This window comes from Orcinus orca, chromosome 5 (genome assembly GCF_937001465.1).
Source record: "Orcinus orca chromosome 5, mOrcOrc1.1, whole genome shotgun sequence".
In the NCBI taxonomy this organism is placed as follows: Eukaryota; Metazoa; Chordata; class Mammalia; order Artiodactyla; family Delphinidae; genus Orcinus; species Orcinus orca.
The window spans coordinates 146,826,925-146,842,491 of NC_064563.1; the positions used below are offsets into that span (position 1 = coordinate 146,826,925).

The 15,567-nt window shown below is 46.0% G+C and overlaps 1 protein-coding gene across 7 annotated transcripts in view; it reads right to left on the reverse strand.

Moving 5' to 3' along the window:
• HSF2BP (heat shock transcription factor 2 binding protein) overlaps positions 1-15,567 on the reverse strand; it is an 82,475-nt gene that overhangs the window by 32,066 nt on the left and 34,842 nt on the right. For all 7 annotated transcript variants that reach the window (XM_033418416.2, XM_033418415.2, XM_004264602.4 and 4 more), the window contains 2 exons: positions 14,581-14,698; positions 3,515-3,618 (listed from right to left, as the gene is read on the reverse strand). In XM_033418416.2, coding sequence (XP_033274307.1) covers positions 3,515-3,618; positions 14,581-14,698 — 222 coding nt within the window. The remainder of the gene's footprint in view (positions 1-3,514; positions 3,619-14,580; positions 14,699-15,567) is intronic.

Consider the following 15,567-nt stretch of genomic DNA (forward strand, 5'->3'; position numbering starts at 1 on the left):
CCTCTCGGCCGCCTCCTTACAGCTTTGGAAGATCTGGGGTTTTACCCTACTTGCAAGTTAATAAGCCAGCATGTGAGAGTCTCACGGACGCTGGCAGGAGAGACAACACCCCTGTGTCCAAGGCAAAGAACAGTATTCCTCCACGGCAACGGCCATATCCAGAGGGTCAGCACAGTTCAGTGAGACCTAATTCCACAGCGCCAGGCATATGCCATGGGCTGCATTACAGAAGAGAAAACCCAAACTCAGGGAACCCAAATGGTTCATAATGGGAGTAATCCTGCCAGACCTTTTCCCCAGAGGGAAGCATTATCCCTATTGCATGAGTGTAAACAAACCCACCCTCTGTTCTGGACAGAGACAGTATCTCTGCCTTCATGGGGGTTTACTACAGAAGCAGCCTTGAAAAGACAGCCAGAAACAGAGGAGGTCCGTTCCTCTGCTCTCCCAACAATATCTAAATAAACAGACAAGCATATACTATTTCATTGGCTGGAAGACTCGGTATTGCTAAAATGTCAATTCTCCCCAAGATGAACTGTTGATTCAACACAATCCTAATAAAAATCCCAACAGGATTTTCTGTTGTTGTTAGAAAGTGACAAGCCGATCCTCAAATTCGTATGGAAATGCAAAGGACTTAGAAAGAGTCAAAACAACTTTGAAAAATAAGAACAAAGTTGGAGGATTTACACTACCTGACTTTAATATTTATTATAAAGTATGGTATTGGCATAATGCTACAAAAATGGATCCATAGAACAAACGAATAGAGTCCAAAAACTACACCCTCTCATATAATGTCATTTGATTTTCAACAAAGGTCCAAGGGCAATTCTGTGGAGAAAGGAGAGTCTTCCAAACAAATGGTGTTAGATCAACTAGGTGGCTTTATGCAAAAAAACAAAAACAAAAAAAACCAACTTTGAGTCATACCACTCACCATATATAAATATTAACTCAAAATGGATCACAGACCTAAATGTAAAATGCAAAACTATAAAACTAATAGAAGAAAACACATTTTAAAAATCCGTGTGGCAAAAATTTCTATACCAAAAGCATGATTTGTAGAAGAAAAAGAACAATAAATTAAACCTCACCAAAAAAATTAAGAATTTCTGTTCTTTAAAGATGCTCTTAAGAGAATGAAAAGACAAGCAACAAACTGAGAGCAATTATTTGCAAACTACATATCTGACAAAATATTTGTATGCAGAATATACAAAGAACCTCAATACTCAATTGAAACAACCCAATTTTTTTTTTATACAGCAGGTTCTTATTAGTCATCCATTTTATACACATCAGTGTATACATGTCAATCCCAATCGCCCAATTCATCCCACCACCACCACCGCCCCCCACCGCTTTCCCCCCTTGGTGTCCATACGTTTGTTCTCTACATCTGTGTCTCTATTTCTGCCCTGCAAACCGGTTCATCTGTACCATTTTTCTAGTTCTACATATATGCGTTAATATTCGATATTTGTTTTTCTCCTTCTGACTTACTCCACTCTGTATGACAGTCTCTAGATTCATCCACATCTCTACAAATGACCCAATTTTGTTCCTTTTTATGGTTGAGTAATAACCCAATTTTTTTTAATGGGCAAAAAGGTGTGAACAGACATTTAATCATAGAAGATATATGGATGGGCAAATAAATACAGGAAAAAATGCTCAACATCATTAGTCATAACATAAATGCAAATTAAGACCAAAGTGAGTGAGGTATATCACACCACTCCCAGAATATCTAAAACTAAGAAGAAGGACTATGCCAAACACTGACGAGGATATGCACAACAGAGGTGGTAACTCTCTGCTGGGGCGGGGGCTGGGGGGTGCAAAGCAGTGCCGACACTTCGCAGCACAGCTTGGCAGTGCCACAAAAATACCTACTACGTGAGCTAGACAGTCCACTCCCAGGCGCTGACCCAAGAGAAATGAAAGCCGGTGTCCAGGCAACAACATACAGGAATGTTCACAGCAGCTTTATTTACAAGAGCCAAAACCTGGAGACAGCCCAAATGTCCATCAACAGCCGAATACATAAAGCAACTGCAGTCTCTCCACATAACAGAATACTACTGAGTAATAAAAAGGAATCAACTACTAATACACACAGGATGGAGCGATCTCGAAATAGTCACGCCGAGTGAAAGGAGAGAGGCAAAAAAGAATACACAGTGCATGGCTCCATTTATATAAACCTGTGGAAAATGAGAACTAGCCCGCAATACAGAAAGCAGGCAAGCGATTTTCTGGGAAGAGGGGGACAGAGGGACGGGAAGGAGGGATCCAAGAAGCACAAGGCACCTCTCGAGAGTGACAGGTGTGCTCATTATCTTGACTGTGATGATGATTCTACGGGTGTATAACTTACGTCAAAACTTACCAGTTGTTTGCCTTAAATGTGTACAGTTTATTGCATGTCAATTATACCTCAAAAAACCTGTTACAAAAAATAAGCATTTACCACCAAATGGAACTGAAGCTCAAAAACAGAGATTGATCTGAATTACAAAAAAATAAGGAAAGGTAATTTTTTTGCACACTTGAATGAAATATGTTCCTACTGAAGACATGCTATTAAAAAGTATGATAAACAGGATTTCCCTGATGGCACAGTGGTTAAGAATCCGCCTGCCAATGCAGGGCTCACGGGTTCGATCCCTGGTCCAGGAAGATCCCACATGTCGCAGAGCAACTAAGCCCATGAGCCACAACTACTGAGCCTACGCTCTAGAACCCGTGAGCCACAACTACTGAGCCTGCGTGCCACAACTACTGAAGCCCGCAAGCCACAACTACTGAGCCAGCGCGCCTAGAGCCCGTGCTCTGCAACAAGAGAAGCCACCACAATGAGAAGTCCATGCATCGCAATAAAGAGTAGCCCCTGCTCGCCACAACTAGAGAAAGCCTACATGCAGCAATGAAGACCCAACGCATCCAAAAATAAACAAATAAATTTATATTAAAAAAAGTATGATGAACAGATTGGGACAAAATTTTAGGTTAAATTGGTGGTTAGGGAGAAAAGCCGGAGAAACAGTAAAGACAGCTTTTTATTCCAAAGAAAACAAAAAAACACATCAGATGGATAGATAGATAGACAGATGGAACTTCAGAGCTGCAATCTCTCAGATTTCTTTTTTCCCCACGTTGCTTAACGACGGGATTTCCCTACACCTGATGTTCAGAGCCACAGACAGCATACATAGTGCTGTATCGTTCACAGTGAAAGGGACAGGTTAAAGCCACTTATTAGCTGTTTTATTAGATAATTTTTCTTTGTGTCACCGAATCATAACTAAATTGAAAGCGATACTTCAGAAACAGAACTAGAAATAACAGCATACCAGTGAGTTTTCTATAATTTGAAATCTTTTTTTAGGAAGGCATGAGAACACCTTGGGATGAACAACCCTCATCTCTAATACTTTACGACCTCCTCCTGCCACAGGGGAACAGGTGTATAAGGAGACGCACAGGTAAAGCCCATCCTTACCGCTCAGAAGCCACCACAACAAAGGGATGAATCCTGGACTCTCACTAATGTACTTCAAGCCTTTCAAATTGATGCTCACGTTGTACAGGGACATCAGCATTAATCTGAAATGTAAAAGAAAATGGTGTTGACACGCTGCCCCTCCATACTGCGTCACCCTAAATATATCTCCTGGTTCACAGGACCTTAACATATTTAGGGGTGCCCTCATGCCCTTACACTTCAGATGTCCAACTCTAACACAGTCTGGATGACAGGTATAGTAAGCAGAAGTATGTAAAAATATTTGTCTCTGTGAGGCTACCTGAAAATGGGAAACTTCAGCAATACTGCCACGTAACACCACCTCTTATAAGCTCACATAATCAAGAGACACATATGCAAAGTGGGCACAGGGAACCTCAAAACCATATTCATTGAGTAATCCCTTTTAGTACCAATCCTGCATTTATAGACAGATAACCCTCCATTCATAAGTATACTGTACTCTAAAAGTTCAGTTCACTGTTTAAAATTTAATCCTACCTTTCATTCAGTGACTGTTACCCATGATGCCTGGGTGGCCAGGTCAGGCCGTACCATCCTGTTTAATCCACGGCAAAGGGATGGAGAGCACCACAATCCAACCACCCCTAACAACCAACGATCCTACTGACCTGGAGTTAAATAGGGTCTTACAAGTGGTCTTGGGAACTGACCACAACTAGTAATACAGAGTCGAATACTATTAAAAACTGGAAAACTATAGGACTGGTTTCTGATAATACTGCTGAATACAGAGACCCCCAAAACTTCATACTGTACAGTAATAGAAAAGGCTACACAAATATTTTGCAAAGTCTTGAAAAAAATGAATGACCTTGTAAGAAATGAAGGGAAAACATCTCTAATCGGGAACTTAGTGAGAGCTCAAATTCAGAAAGGTGAGCCCTAAAGATGACAGATTCCAGAGACACAGAACGTCAGTGTTAGTGCCTTTGTGCAGAGGGACAGAAAGAAAAGCCTCAGACCAACACAAGACAGGACTTCAGAGCACGGACCCCTTCAGAAAGCCAGGAAAGAGTGAACTGTCAAGCTTGGCATGATTGCATACTTTCCGTATTGCCTGAAAATCCACAAGCCAATAATTTTAATAAGAAAGTAGACCTGGGATGGGAGCTGCTCCCGCCACCCGGCCACAGGAAACATTCTCTTAGAGGAAAGGACCCTCAACTGGGTCCTCAAAGAATTCTCACAAATACAGTGCTAACAATTTTAAGTTCATAATAAAAATCACAAAACACATGAAAAATAAGACCTTAAAGTAACAGCACAAAGAACCAATGACAGAGTCAGCATAAAAAAAATTATCAGATACTGCAATTATCAATTACCAAATAGAAAACAGCTATGTTTAATAGGTATAAATAATTCAAAAAAGAAATTTAAAACATCATCAAGGAGATACTGAGTATTATAAATAACCAGGCAGTTCAAAAAAGAACCCAGTAGAACTTACAAGAATGAAAACTTTAATAATCAAACTGTAAAACTCAAGGGTAATTGACACCCGGGAAAGGAGAAATACTAAACAGAAAAGAGAGCTAAAGAAGGGCTTCCCTGGTGGCACAGTGGTTAAGAATCGCCTGCCAATGCAGGGGACATGGGTTCGAGCCCTGGTCCGGGAAGATCTCACATGCTGCAGAGCAACTAAGCCTGTGTGCCACAACTACTGAGCCTGAACTCTAGAGCCCGCGAGCCACAACTCCTAAGCCCACAAGCCACAACTCCTGAAGCCCAGGTGCCTACAGCCCATGCTCTCCAACAAGAGAAGCCGCCGCAATGAGAAGCCCACGCACCACAACGAAGAGTAGCCCCTGCTCGCCGCAACTAGAGAAAGCCCGTGCACAGCAACGAAGACCCAACGCAGCCAAAAAAGAATAAATTAAATAAGCTTTTTAAAAAGAGAGCTAAAGAAATTGCAGGAAATGGAGCAAAGCTAGGGAGGAGGAAGCCCAGAAAGGCAGCTACCAGACAAGGGGAGCACTAGCGAGCATGCAGAATCTGCCCAGGCTGTGGCCGGCTCTGACCCGGCCACTGGACGAGGCAGACACTACCGAGCCCAGTGGAGAGTGAGAGGAAACCACGGAACGAGGCACAGATTTGGCACTGACCACCTCGGGGGGGCCAGGGTTTAGGAGTCAGGAAGAGCTAACTGCCTGTCACGACAAACACCAGTTCTCTTCAGGAAAAGGTACCAGAGCCCAAAGCCCACAGCCCATCTCCTGCAGTGTCCTGTGTGTGCACAACTGAACATTTAACCAGCAGGACCGGCGAGGGTGAGGAGAGCAAGGCACTTGTTTTGGTTGCAAATTTAAGGGGTGCCAACAAAGCTTAGTAACCAAGGTTTTTAAAATATATTGTAAAGCAACTTTTAAAAATCAGAACTACTGCAACAATTCCATAATAAGCAATATATCAAAATTTAAAATCAAGATGGAATCAGTAATAGTACTATACCAAGACATATTAGAGCCTGAGGCAAAAGGAAAATCAATAATAGCGATTTAGTCCATTAATAAGGGATCGATTAAATTATGGTACACACATACATGCATGCCATGGAAAATGTTTATTACAGTTTTCTGTTAAAATAGCTGGTTTCGGGCTTCCCTGGTGGCTCAGCGGTTGAGAGTCCGCCTGCCGATGCAGGGGACGCGGGTTCGTGCCCCGGTCCGGGAGGATCCCACATGCAGCGGAGCGGCTGGGCCCGTGAGCCATGGCCGCTGAGCCTGCGTGTCCGGAGCCTGTGCTCCGCAACGGGAGAGGCCGCAACAGTGAGAGGCCCGCGTACCACAAAAAAAAAAAAAATAGCTGGTTTCCCCACTTAGCTTTGTTTGTCAAAAGCAAGCTCCACGGCTGATTTGTCTTCACAGACACATAGGCTGGTACAGTACCCGGGACATGGTAAGTGCTCGGGTTCAACATGGAAAGTGAACCAGCTCCCAGCGATTGAGAGCCTCAGCAGCGCAGCGTGTGGAGACGGTCTGTCTCTCCTCCTATTTCCATGGGCATTTTCAAAGTCAAGGCAATGCTGCCGTCCAAGAAGAGAACACCAGACTAGCGCCCTTGAGAACAGTAATGCCCAGGTCTCAAATTACGATTTTCAACCTCGCCACAGGCCACAAAATGAGCCAAAATTACAAATGCTTTCAAGTTTTCCTGACAATTCTTACAGATATCCAAAATCTATGCACTAGTAACCATTTAATGAGTTATTAAGGGATGTTCAAATGTCATATTCATGAGGACAATTCAACACATTAACTAGAATTTTCTGAGATGTCTAATCCAAGATCTCAAGAAGAGAAAAGTTCAGATCACCAACACAGATAGTTGGAATTCCTCAAAATTCAATGTATTTCCTATGCTGCTTTCAGGCTACAACAGCAGGAGTGAGTCACTGCAACAGAGATCGCATGGTCCACAGAGCCTAAAATATTCTATGTGGCCCTTTAGAGGAAAGCTTGCCAACCCCTGCTTTAGATAATGAAAAGAAAATAAGCCAATCTTCTCTAGATCTTAAGAGGCAAAGTTAATATCTGGGTGATGACTGAAATATGGGGCAAACTCCAGATAATATGTCTAGCTGAAATTCTTCATTGACTGCTGTTTAACTTTGAGGTGGCAAAAACACAGATTGACAAATGTCTCTGAAATTTCATATTTGGTCACAATCAGCCAACATTAAGAAGCTAAAATGAGGGACTTCCCTGGTGGTCCAATGGGTGACTCTGCGCTCCCAGTGCAGGGGGCCCGGGTTTGATCCGTGGTCGGGAAACTAGATCCTACATGCTGCAACTAAGATTCCATGGGCCACAACTAAAACCCGGCGCAGCCTAAATAAATAAATAAATAAATATTAAAAAAAAAAAAAAAGAAGCTAAAATGGAACAAAACTAATTGCCACGGCCATGGTGCCACCTGACGTCGTGTTACTGCCAGGCTACATCTTTCTGAAGACCAGAGAATCCTCCAAGGTCACACCACGACTTAGCAAACAACAAACCCTGAACCACTTCCTGTTTCTTATGCAAATACTTCCTATTCCAACATTTCTACTCCAACCAAAAGCACTCTGTAGGGCTTCCCTGGTGGCGCAGTGGTTGAGAAGCTGCCTGCCGATGCAGGGGACACGGGTTCGTGCCCTGGTCCGGGAAGATCCCACATGCCGCGGAGCAACTAGGCCCGTGAGCCACAACTACTGAGCCTGCGAATCTGGAGCCCGTGCTCCGCAACAGGAGAGGCCGCGACAGTGAGAGGCCCGCGCACCGTGATGAAGAGTGGCCCCCGCTTGCCACAACTGGAGAAAGCCCTCGCACAGAAATGAAGACCCAACACAGCCATAAATTAATTAATTAATTAATTAAAAGAAAAAAAGTATGAGTACAACATATGCCCTTTAAAAAAAAAAAAAGCACTCTGTAAATAATGTATCAAAGTTCCAACTGTCAGGTCAAAAGAGACCGCCCATTCAATTCACTCTTCTGCTACTTCAGTATTAAAAGGAAATGTCATTTCCCAAACTACTGTAGTACTAGGAGTCATTTGTTTCTTCCAATGACAAAAAAGTAGGTAAATTCTGCTTCCTACCATGAACCTAAGCAGAAGATACATTATAAATGGATTCATGGGCTGCAAAAGAGCAATCTCCCCATCTCTGCAGTCTTGAGAATTTGAGAGGCATCTGACATTGATAATAGAAGGACTGAAAGCAATGCTAAAATAAAGGTAGTAGTAAACTTAAAATGCTACGCAAGTAACTCTCCTTGAATGACAAAGCCCTCTCTCCACCTAGATACACGAGGCCTGCGCCTGGAGGCTGAGCGGGCTCTCCTGGTGAGACGTCAGAAAGCCACCCCCCAGACAGTCTGACGTCCAAGGCTGAGGTGCTCAAAGTAAAGGTGATGCGAGTGAGCTACCTTGTTCTTCCTTGTAAAAGAAATTATAACTTGTAACCTAGAAGCAACAAAGAATAAACACACCCAGTACTTCAAAACAAGCCAACCATAAAAATAAACCAAAAGGCATGACTTGTGATGTCTACTGACCTGAAACAAAACCCACAAATCAGTCATCCAAAACTGACTAAAATCTAAATTAGCCAAATTAGCACCATCAAGTAATTTTAAGGAACAAAGAGTAATACAATTCTTAGAGAAGACTGCACATGTTACATGAGAAAGAAGCAATTGGCAGAGCAATACAGTCAGACACTTCAGACCAAATGACGGACGGAAACTCGCAGTTAGAGGCCCACCAATTTTTTTTTTTTTTGCGGTACGTGGGCCTCTCACCGCTGTGGCCTCTCCTGTCGCGGAGCACAGGCTCCGGATGCACAGGCTCAGAGGCCATGGCTCACGGGCCCAGCCGCTCCGCGGCATGTGGGATCTTCCCGGACCGGGGCACGAACCCGTGTCCCCTGCATCAGCAGGCGGACTCTCAACCACTACACCACCAGGGAAGCCCCCCACCAATTTTTAAAGAGGATATAGTAACTGACTAGTGAACAGGCTTGTTTTAGACTCGGACCCCCTCCCCAGTCAAGTCAGAGCTTAAAAATCTGTGGCCTGTATGTACCATACGTAATCCTAATCAAGTATCTTAGATTAATTTTTATCTACTACTTAACAGAGAAGACACACAAAAAGACAGAACACGACACCCACCTCCCTGGTTAAGAAAGAAACCTCCTCACCATAGTCAAATCCCCTTCATGAACTCTGTCTGAACTCGGACTTCAGGCAGGTGGGAACCACTATCTCATTTGCTACGGGAGAGAGGTGTGCGTCTCCATGTACCTTTACAGCAAATATACAGAGCCTGACGATCCTGTTCTCCACACCTGTATCAGCAGCGCATACCGCAGTAATCTTCCCCACCACCGCGAGAGGTCTGTCCATGTTGATCTGCATAGCTCAAACGTATTTTCACTGATGCCTCCCAACATACTGATCACAATTTATTTCTCTATTCTCCAGCTGACAGAGGTTTAGGTCAGTTCCTAGTGTGTGCTATAACAAACACAGCTGCTATGACATTTCTGCACACGTGTCCTGGGGTTTATGGGTAGAACTTTCCCTGGAGCAAGTATGCAGAAGTGGGTTACCTGTCCCAGGCCTGTGTCAATAGGACTGGTAAAATCATAGTGAAGGATGGGCGATGAGACAAAGTTAATGAGAAAGTTAAGTGCAAAAGAAACCAGGGAGAACTTAAAAGGCTGGAAGTAATCCTAACTCCTGAAATCCAGATCTCCGATGAGAAACAAAAATTGTGTTTGTCCAGCTCTTACTGAGCGTCAAGCAGAACGGCAACACCAGTGTCACACGACAGCAGTGGGGAAACAAGCCACAACCAGGAGTTTCTGAGGGTCCATTGTACCAGGCTCAAGGCCAGCACGACACCTGGTGGCCCTCAGAATCCCAAGGTCAGGATACAACCCCAGACACGCACAGAAACTGCCTGTACCAGACGCTCTGTGCGCCAGGCTGATGTCCCGTGGTTGGAGGTGGAAGGAAAAGGACCGATGCTGGTGAGGATGGGGAATCTCCGGACACTTCACACCCCGAGTGCTGGCTAAGTAAGAAGAAATGCACAGAGAAGAGGTGGACAAGAGCCCCTGTCAGGCAGCACTGACTTCCCTAGCCTTGGCAGACGGAGCCTGGTCTAGGGCCGGCCTGGGGTTGCCCACAGTCCTATCAAGTGGCCATATGGAGCAGACACCTGAGAGGCTGATGTGAATGTTAAAAATTATCAACAGAGAACACAGACCTGGTTGGTGTAGCAAGAAGGTCATCCCCTTGAAGATACGGAAGCCAAGGCTTGAAAGATACACCACCACAGCAAGCAGCACCCAGCCCTCCTGCTGGCAGCAAAAAGCACCTTGAGAGGCCCTCACCACCAGATGTTGGAAGTTTCTAGATTTGGAGAGTTTAAAAAGGGTCTTCCAAAAAAAAAGGCAGATAAACTGGAGCTATCGAGAAAGTAAATGGCCTGAGAAGACATAACCCTGAAGGAACTCACAGAGGCCAAGTCACAACAATGTCCCACTTGTCACCAAAGAGGTGGCCCCGGGGCCCCTCGGTAGAATCAAGTCTGTTATAAAGGGCCACTAACCCCAAGGGCCCATGGGGACTTCAAGGGAAGCAAAAGGAACAGGGCAACATAAGCCAGCCCTTCATTCTGGGAAAATGTGTCATGTCGTGGAAAATCCAAAGCCACCCAAATCCTAGCAGAGCTGGAAATGCTCTGATATGGACCCTAGGGCGCCGCTGAAGGTGATCACAGCACAGCTGGGAGAAAGTCGGCTGAAAAGGAGCCAGTGGAAGGGAGAACTTGGAAATGCCTAAGCAAGAGATGACAGCTAATTGAGCAAAATCCCAGAGGGCAACTAATCAAAAGCACAGCTAATCAAAGCCAGAGGTGGAAACCCCAAAAGGCCACATGAGAGAAGAAAGTGAGGGTGAGAGGGTATACACAAGTGAGGCAGAGAGACGAGAAAGCTCAGGCCCACAGGCCTCGGCTCTCCCTGGGGAGCAGGAAGGAGAGCCACCTGCTGGGATAAGTGCCCCTGCCCCACAGAGGGCCGAAGAGCAGCGCAGGAGTCAGAGTCACAGAGAGAGTCTGAGTCTGACCCGGCCACGGTGGAGATGAAAGTGGCACCGATAAGGATGCAGAGGAGAGTTCCAGGGGGACTGAGGACCAGGTGAGGGTGAAACGGCATGACTCTGTGCATCTGAAACCTTCTCCTCAAGCATCACCACAGCTAGGAAGGGAGAAGGTGGGTGGCCGGTCCAAGGTCAGAGCATCAGGAGATGGTGGTGAGGGTCCAGGTTAGCTGGACGGAGGGGAGGCCGTGGAGGAAAGAGAAGCAGTAAGCAGCAGGAGTCTCAGCGAGGTTCGGGGAGTGATGGGAGGAGGGAGCTGAGCAAGGGAGCATGTGTCTAAGGACCGCGACGGGCTCTCCACCTCAGAGGCTGGAAACCCACGTGATGATAAACCCAGGGCCCTCTGTATGCTGTTGTAATAATGAATGTGTGTCATAATGTATCTGTCCAAAACCACTGAACGGACAACACCCAGAGTAAACTCTTAGGTAAACTATGGTCTTTGGGTGACTGACGTGCCAAAGTAGGTTCACCCTCGGTAGAAAATGTCCCATTCTGGTGAGTGACGGTGATAACAGGGAAGGCTACGCATGGGGCGTGGGGGGGACAGGGGTATATGGGAAATCTTTGCATCTTCCTCTCAGTTTTGTTGTGAAGCTACAACTGCTCTAAATAATTATTTGTAAAAACCCCCATCTCTGGGTCTGGGGCACCCAAGCTGCTGAAAATGGGCAGCCTTTGACCATGACGGTGGCGAGGAAAGCAAAACCCCCAAGAAAAAGGCAAACTACAGTCAAGGTGTGGAGAGGCCAAACGGAACAGGAGGTTTGCTCGCAGTACAGGAAGGGTCCTAGCTCTGGAGGACTCAGGCTGGACGCTAGCAGCGATGGAGAAAGTGGGTATACAGTGGGCATATCAGAAGGCGGCCACAGAGAACGGAGCGGCAAGACCTGCCTCAGGCCGCTTTGCACAGGGATCCCAAGACGGGTCTGAGGCTGACAGCCCGCACACGGCTGTGCTTGGGGGTCAGATGGAAAACTGTCAAGTAAGCAAGTAAATGTCTCTGCAGGTGGATTGGGAAGAAGACCAGAATTTTAAGAACCACCAAACCAAGAGTTTACCACTCAGCCCCCAAACCCAGGGTGGCACGAACCACACAGAGAGAGCACCAGGAGAAGCCCTCTGCTCAGGCTTGAGGAGTAGCAGCGGGATCTCGCAGCAGTGACCGTGCTGGCAATGGGAGTCCTCGGGTAACTCAAACTCTGTGGAAAGGAAATGTGATCCTCTGAACTCCTGCTTCTTGCCCTGGACTGGGCCTAGCTGCAGAAACATGTGACCTCAGGGCATATAAAACCTCAGCATTGGGCTTCCCTGGTGGTGCAGTGGTTGAGAGTCCGCCTGCTGATGCGGGGGACGTGGGTTCGTGCCCCGGTCCGGGAAGATCCCACATGCCGCGGAGCGGCTGGGCCCGTGAGCCATGGCCGCTGAGTCTGCGCGTCCGGAGCCTGTGCTCGCAACGGGAGAGGCCACAACAGTGAGAGGCCCGCGTACCGCAAAGAAAAAAAAAAAGGCTCAGGAATGTGACCCCACAAGGTCGTCTACAGACTCCTGGCCTCACCCCAAGCTATGCATGTGTGGATCTGATCATAAACAGCATATCTAAGACTCTGAAAACTAAAATATCAACTATCATCCAGGTCCCAAACAGGGACATACATGAGGGGCAGAGCACCAGGAGACGATGGTGAGGGATCAGCCTCACAGCAACAGCACTGCAAAAGCTTCTTAAAAATGGAACTGAAAGGAGTTCCCTGGTGGCCTAGTGGTTAGGATTCAGCACGTTCACTGCCGTGGCCGGGGTTCAGTCCCTGGTCAGGGAACTGAGATCCCAAAAGCTGTGCAACATGGCCAAAAAAAAAAAAAAAAAAAAAATGGAACTGATACGGAAGCCACAAACAGAGAAGGCTGGTCAGAACTTGTGACCTGAACCCAACCAGGCTGACCGCTGCTGAAACAAAACATCAACACCTCCCATAAGATTTAAGCAAGACCCAGGGTCTCAAAACATAATATTCAAATGTCCACAATACAACCCAAAAATTACTCAGCCTACAAAGAAACAGGAAAAATCCCAACTCACGTGGGACAAGACAACCAAGAGATTCCAAGGCCAAGATGACACAGATGTGAGAAGTATCTTACAAAGACTTAGAGAAGCTATTTAATGAAGTGCTCAAGAACTAAAAGCAAACACTTGAAATAAATGGTGTGGTAGCAGAATCCTAAAATGGGTCAACGTTTCCTGCCCTAATCCCCGAGACCGATATATAACACCCTGGTCACATTAAGTTGCCTGGTCAAGGCAGTGAGACTCTGCAGATACAATTAAGGTTACTAATCAGCTGACTCTGAGTTAATCAAAAGGGAGTTTATCCAGTTATGCCAAATATAAACCCGTGACCCCATCAAAAACTGAGCTGGGCTTCCCTGGTGGCGCAGTGGTTGAGAGTCTGCCTGCCAATGAAGGGGACACGGGTTCGTGCCCCGGTCTGGGAAGATCCCACATGTCGCAGAGCGGCTGGGCCCGTGAGCCATGGCCGCTGAGCCTGCGCGTCCGGAGCCTGTGCTCGCAACGGGAGAGGCCACAACAGTGAGAGGCCCATGTACCGCAAAAAAAAAACAACAAAAAAAAAACCAGTGAGTTTTCTCTGGCGGGCAAAAGAGGAGGAAATCCAAGAGGTTCTGAAGTGTAAGAAAGGTTCGGCAAGCTGTTGTGACTTGAAGATGGGGTGAGGTTACGTGATAAGGAATTCAGTCAGCCCTGGAAGCTAAACGTGGCCCCGCCTGACAGCCAGCAAGGAAACAGGGACCAGAGTCCTATCAACGCAGGGAATTGGATTCCTTCAGCAACCTGGATGTACGTGGAAGAGATTCTTGTGCAGAGCCTCTGGAAAGGAGCCTTGCCTGGACAACCCTTGATTTGGGCCACTTGAGACCCTGTAGGTAGCCCAACCAAGCCCACTCAGACCTCTGATCTACAGACCTTGAAGGAGGTATTGTTTCAGCCAATAAGTCTGTGGTAATTTGTTAAGCACCAGTGGAAAATAAGTCCGGATTCTGGCTCCTGGAAGTGGGGTGCTGTCAAAACCATCACCTATTCTAAGTTCACCCTGAAGTTCACCCATGATAGCATTTGGGACTCAGTGATTGCCCTAAGGTGGGAACATTCCTTTTGTTTATATTATTTTCCTAAAATAGTTTTGAATAGAGAGTGTATCCCTTAATTCTCCGGGAGATTTGTTTCTTCTATTTTTTAGAACTATAGCCAAATTAAGTGCATTTGCTTGAAAAAGGGGCCCAATCAGCAAATTCTAACTACTATGTAAATAAACATGAACTTTTAAATATCATCCACCGTACACTTTGAGTTTGGTGCACTGTCCCGGCTTCAAGTCTCCCAGAAGCTGCAGTATGGTGTCCAAGAGCACCCGACTTGAGTTAACCAGGAATTCACGACCACTTGCTACGGCAGCTACATCTGCAACATAAAGATGAAACAAAGCGTCAAAAGTCTGTCCAAGATAGAGGATGTGTTGCTGTCCTTCTCCTAGCAGACTTAATGAACACACAGAATGGTTATCCACAGAGCTGACAGCCCAGACAGGGTAACTGACAACCACAGCCGTTACTAAAACGGTGAGTGACGTCCGCTGTGATTAGCAAATGCCTCAGTAGTGGAACAGAGCACTGCGTCTAAATACGTCTGCAGCCTGACCACAGCACAGCAAGTGGACACCAGGCTCCAGAATACTGGATTAAACAGCTATGGGCTGTCAGGGTCCAAACAGAAGGTAGGGGCTGATTATTTATCTGGGACCAAGGACACTAAAATCCACTTTCAACCCTGGGAGTGAAATCCTAATGACTCTAAACCAGAATACCAAACTGAGATCACGAGGTCAAGAGAGAATACAAAAACTGATTCCAAAAAGAAATTTTTCTAAATTGTACATCCTGCTGTGGGTCAGCAAGTATCACATTTCTTCATGCTTGAGGCCCCACAGAACCAGCACGGGGACCAGACCAAGTCACTACACGGACTCCCATGGACACCGCTGCAGATAACACTGGCTCCATCACATTCCCAAATACCCGTGAGGACACGTCAGTGATCCAGAATATTTATGTATGTGTCGGTAAGATTTTTCTTTAGCTAGGTCTAACAATAAAGCATGATTCAAAGTGACTAAAATTTCTAACCCAAATGAGCCGGCCAGGGTGGAGACAAGAAGGGCAGCAGCATCCTCGTTCTCCTGACTTCAGTGGAAATGCTTCCAGTAATTCACAGTTAAGTGAATCTCCAGCAGAGATCCTCTACAAGTTTAAGGAAGTGTTCTTCTATTTTTA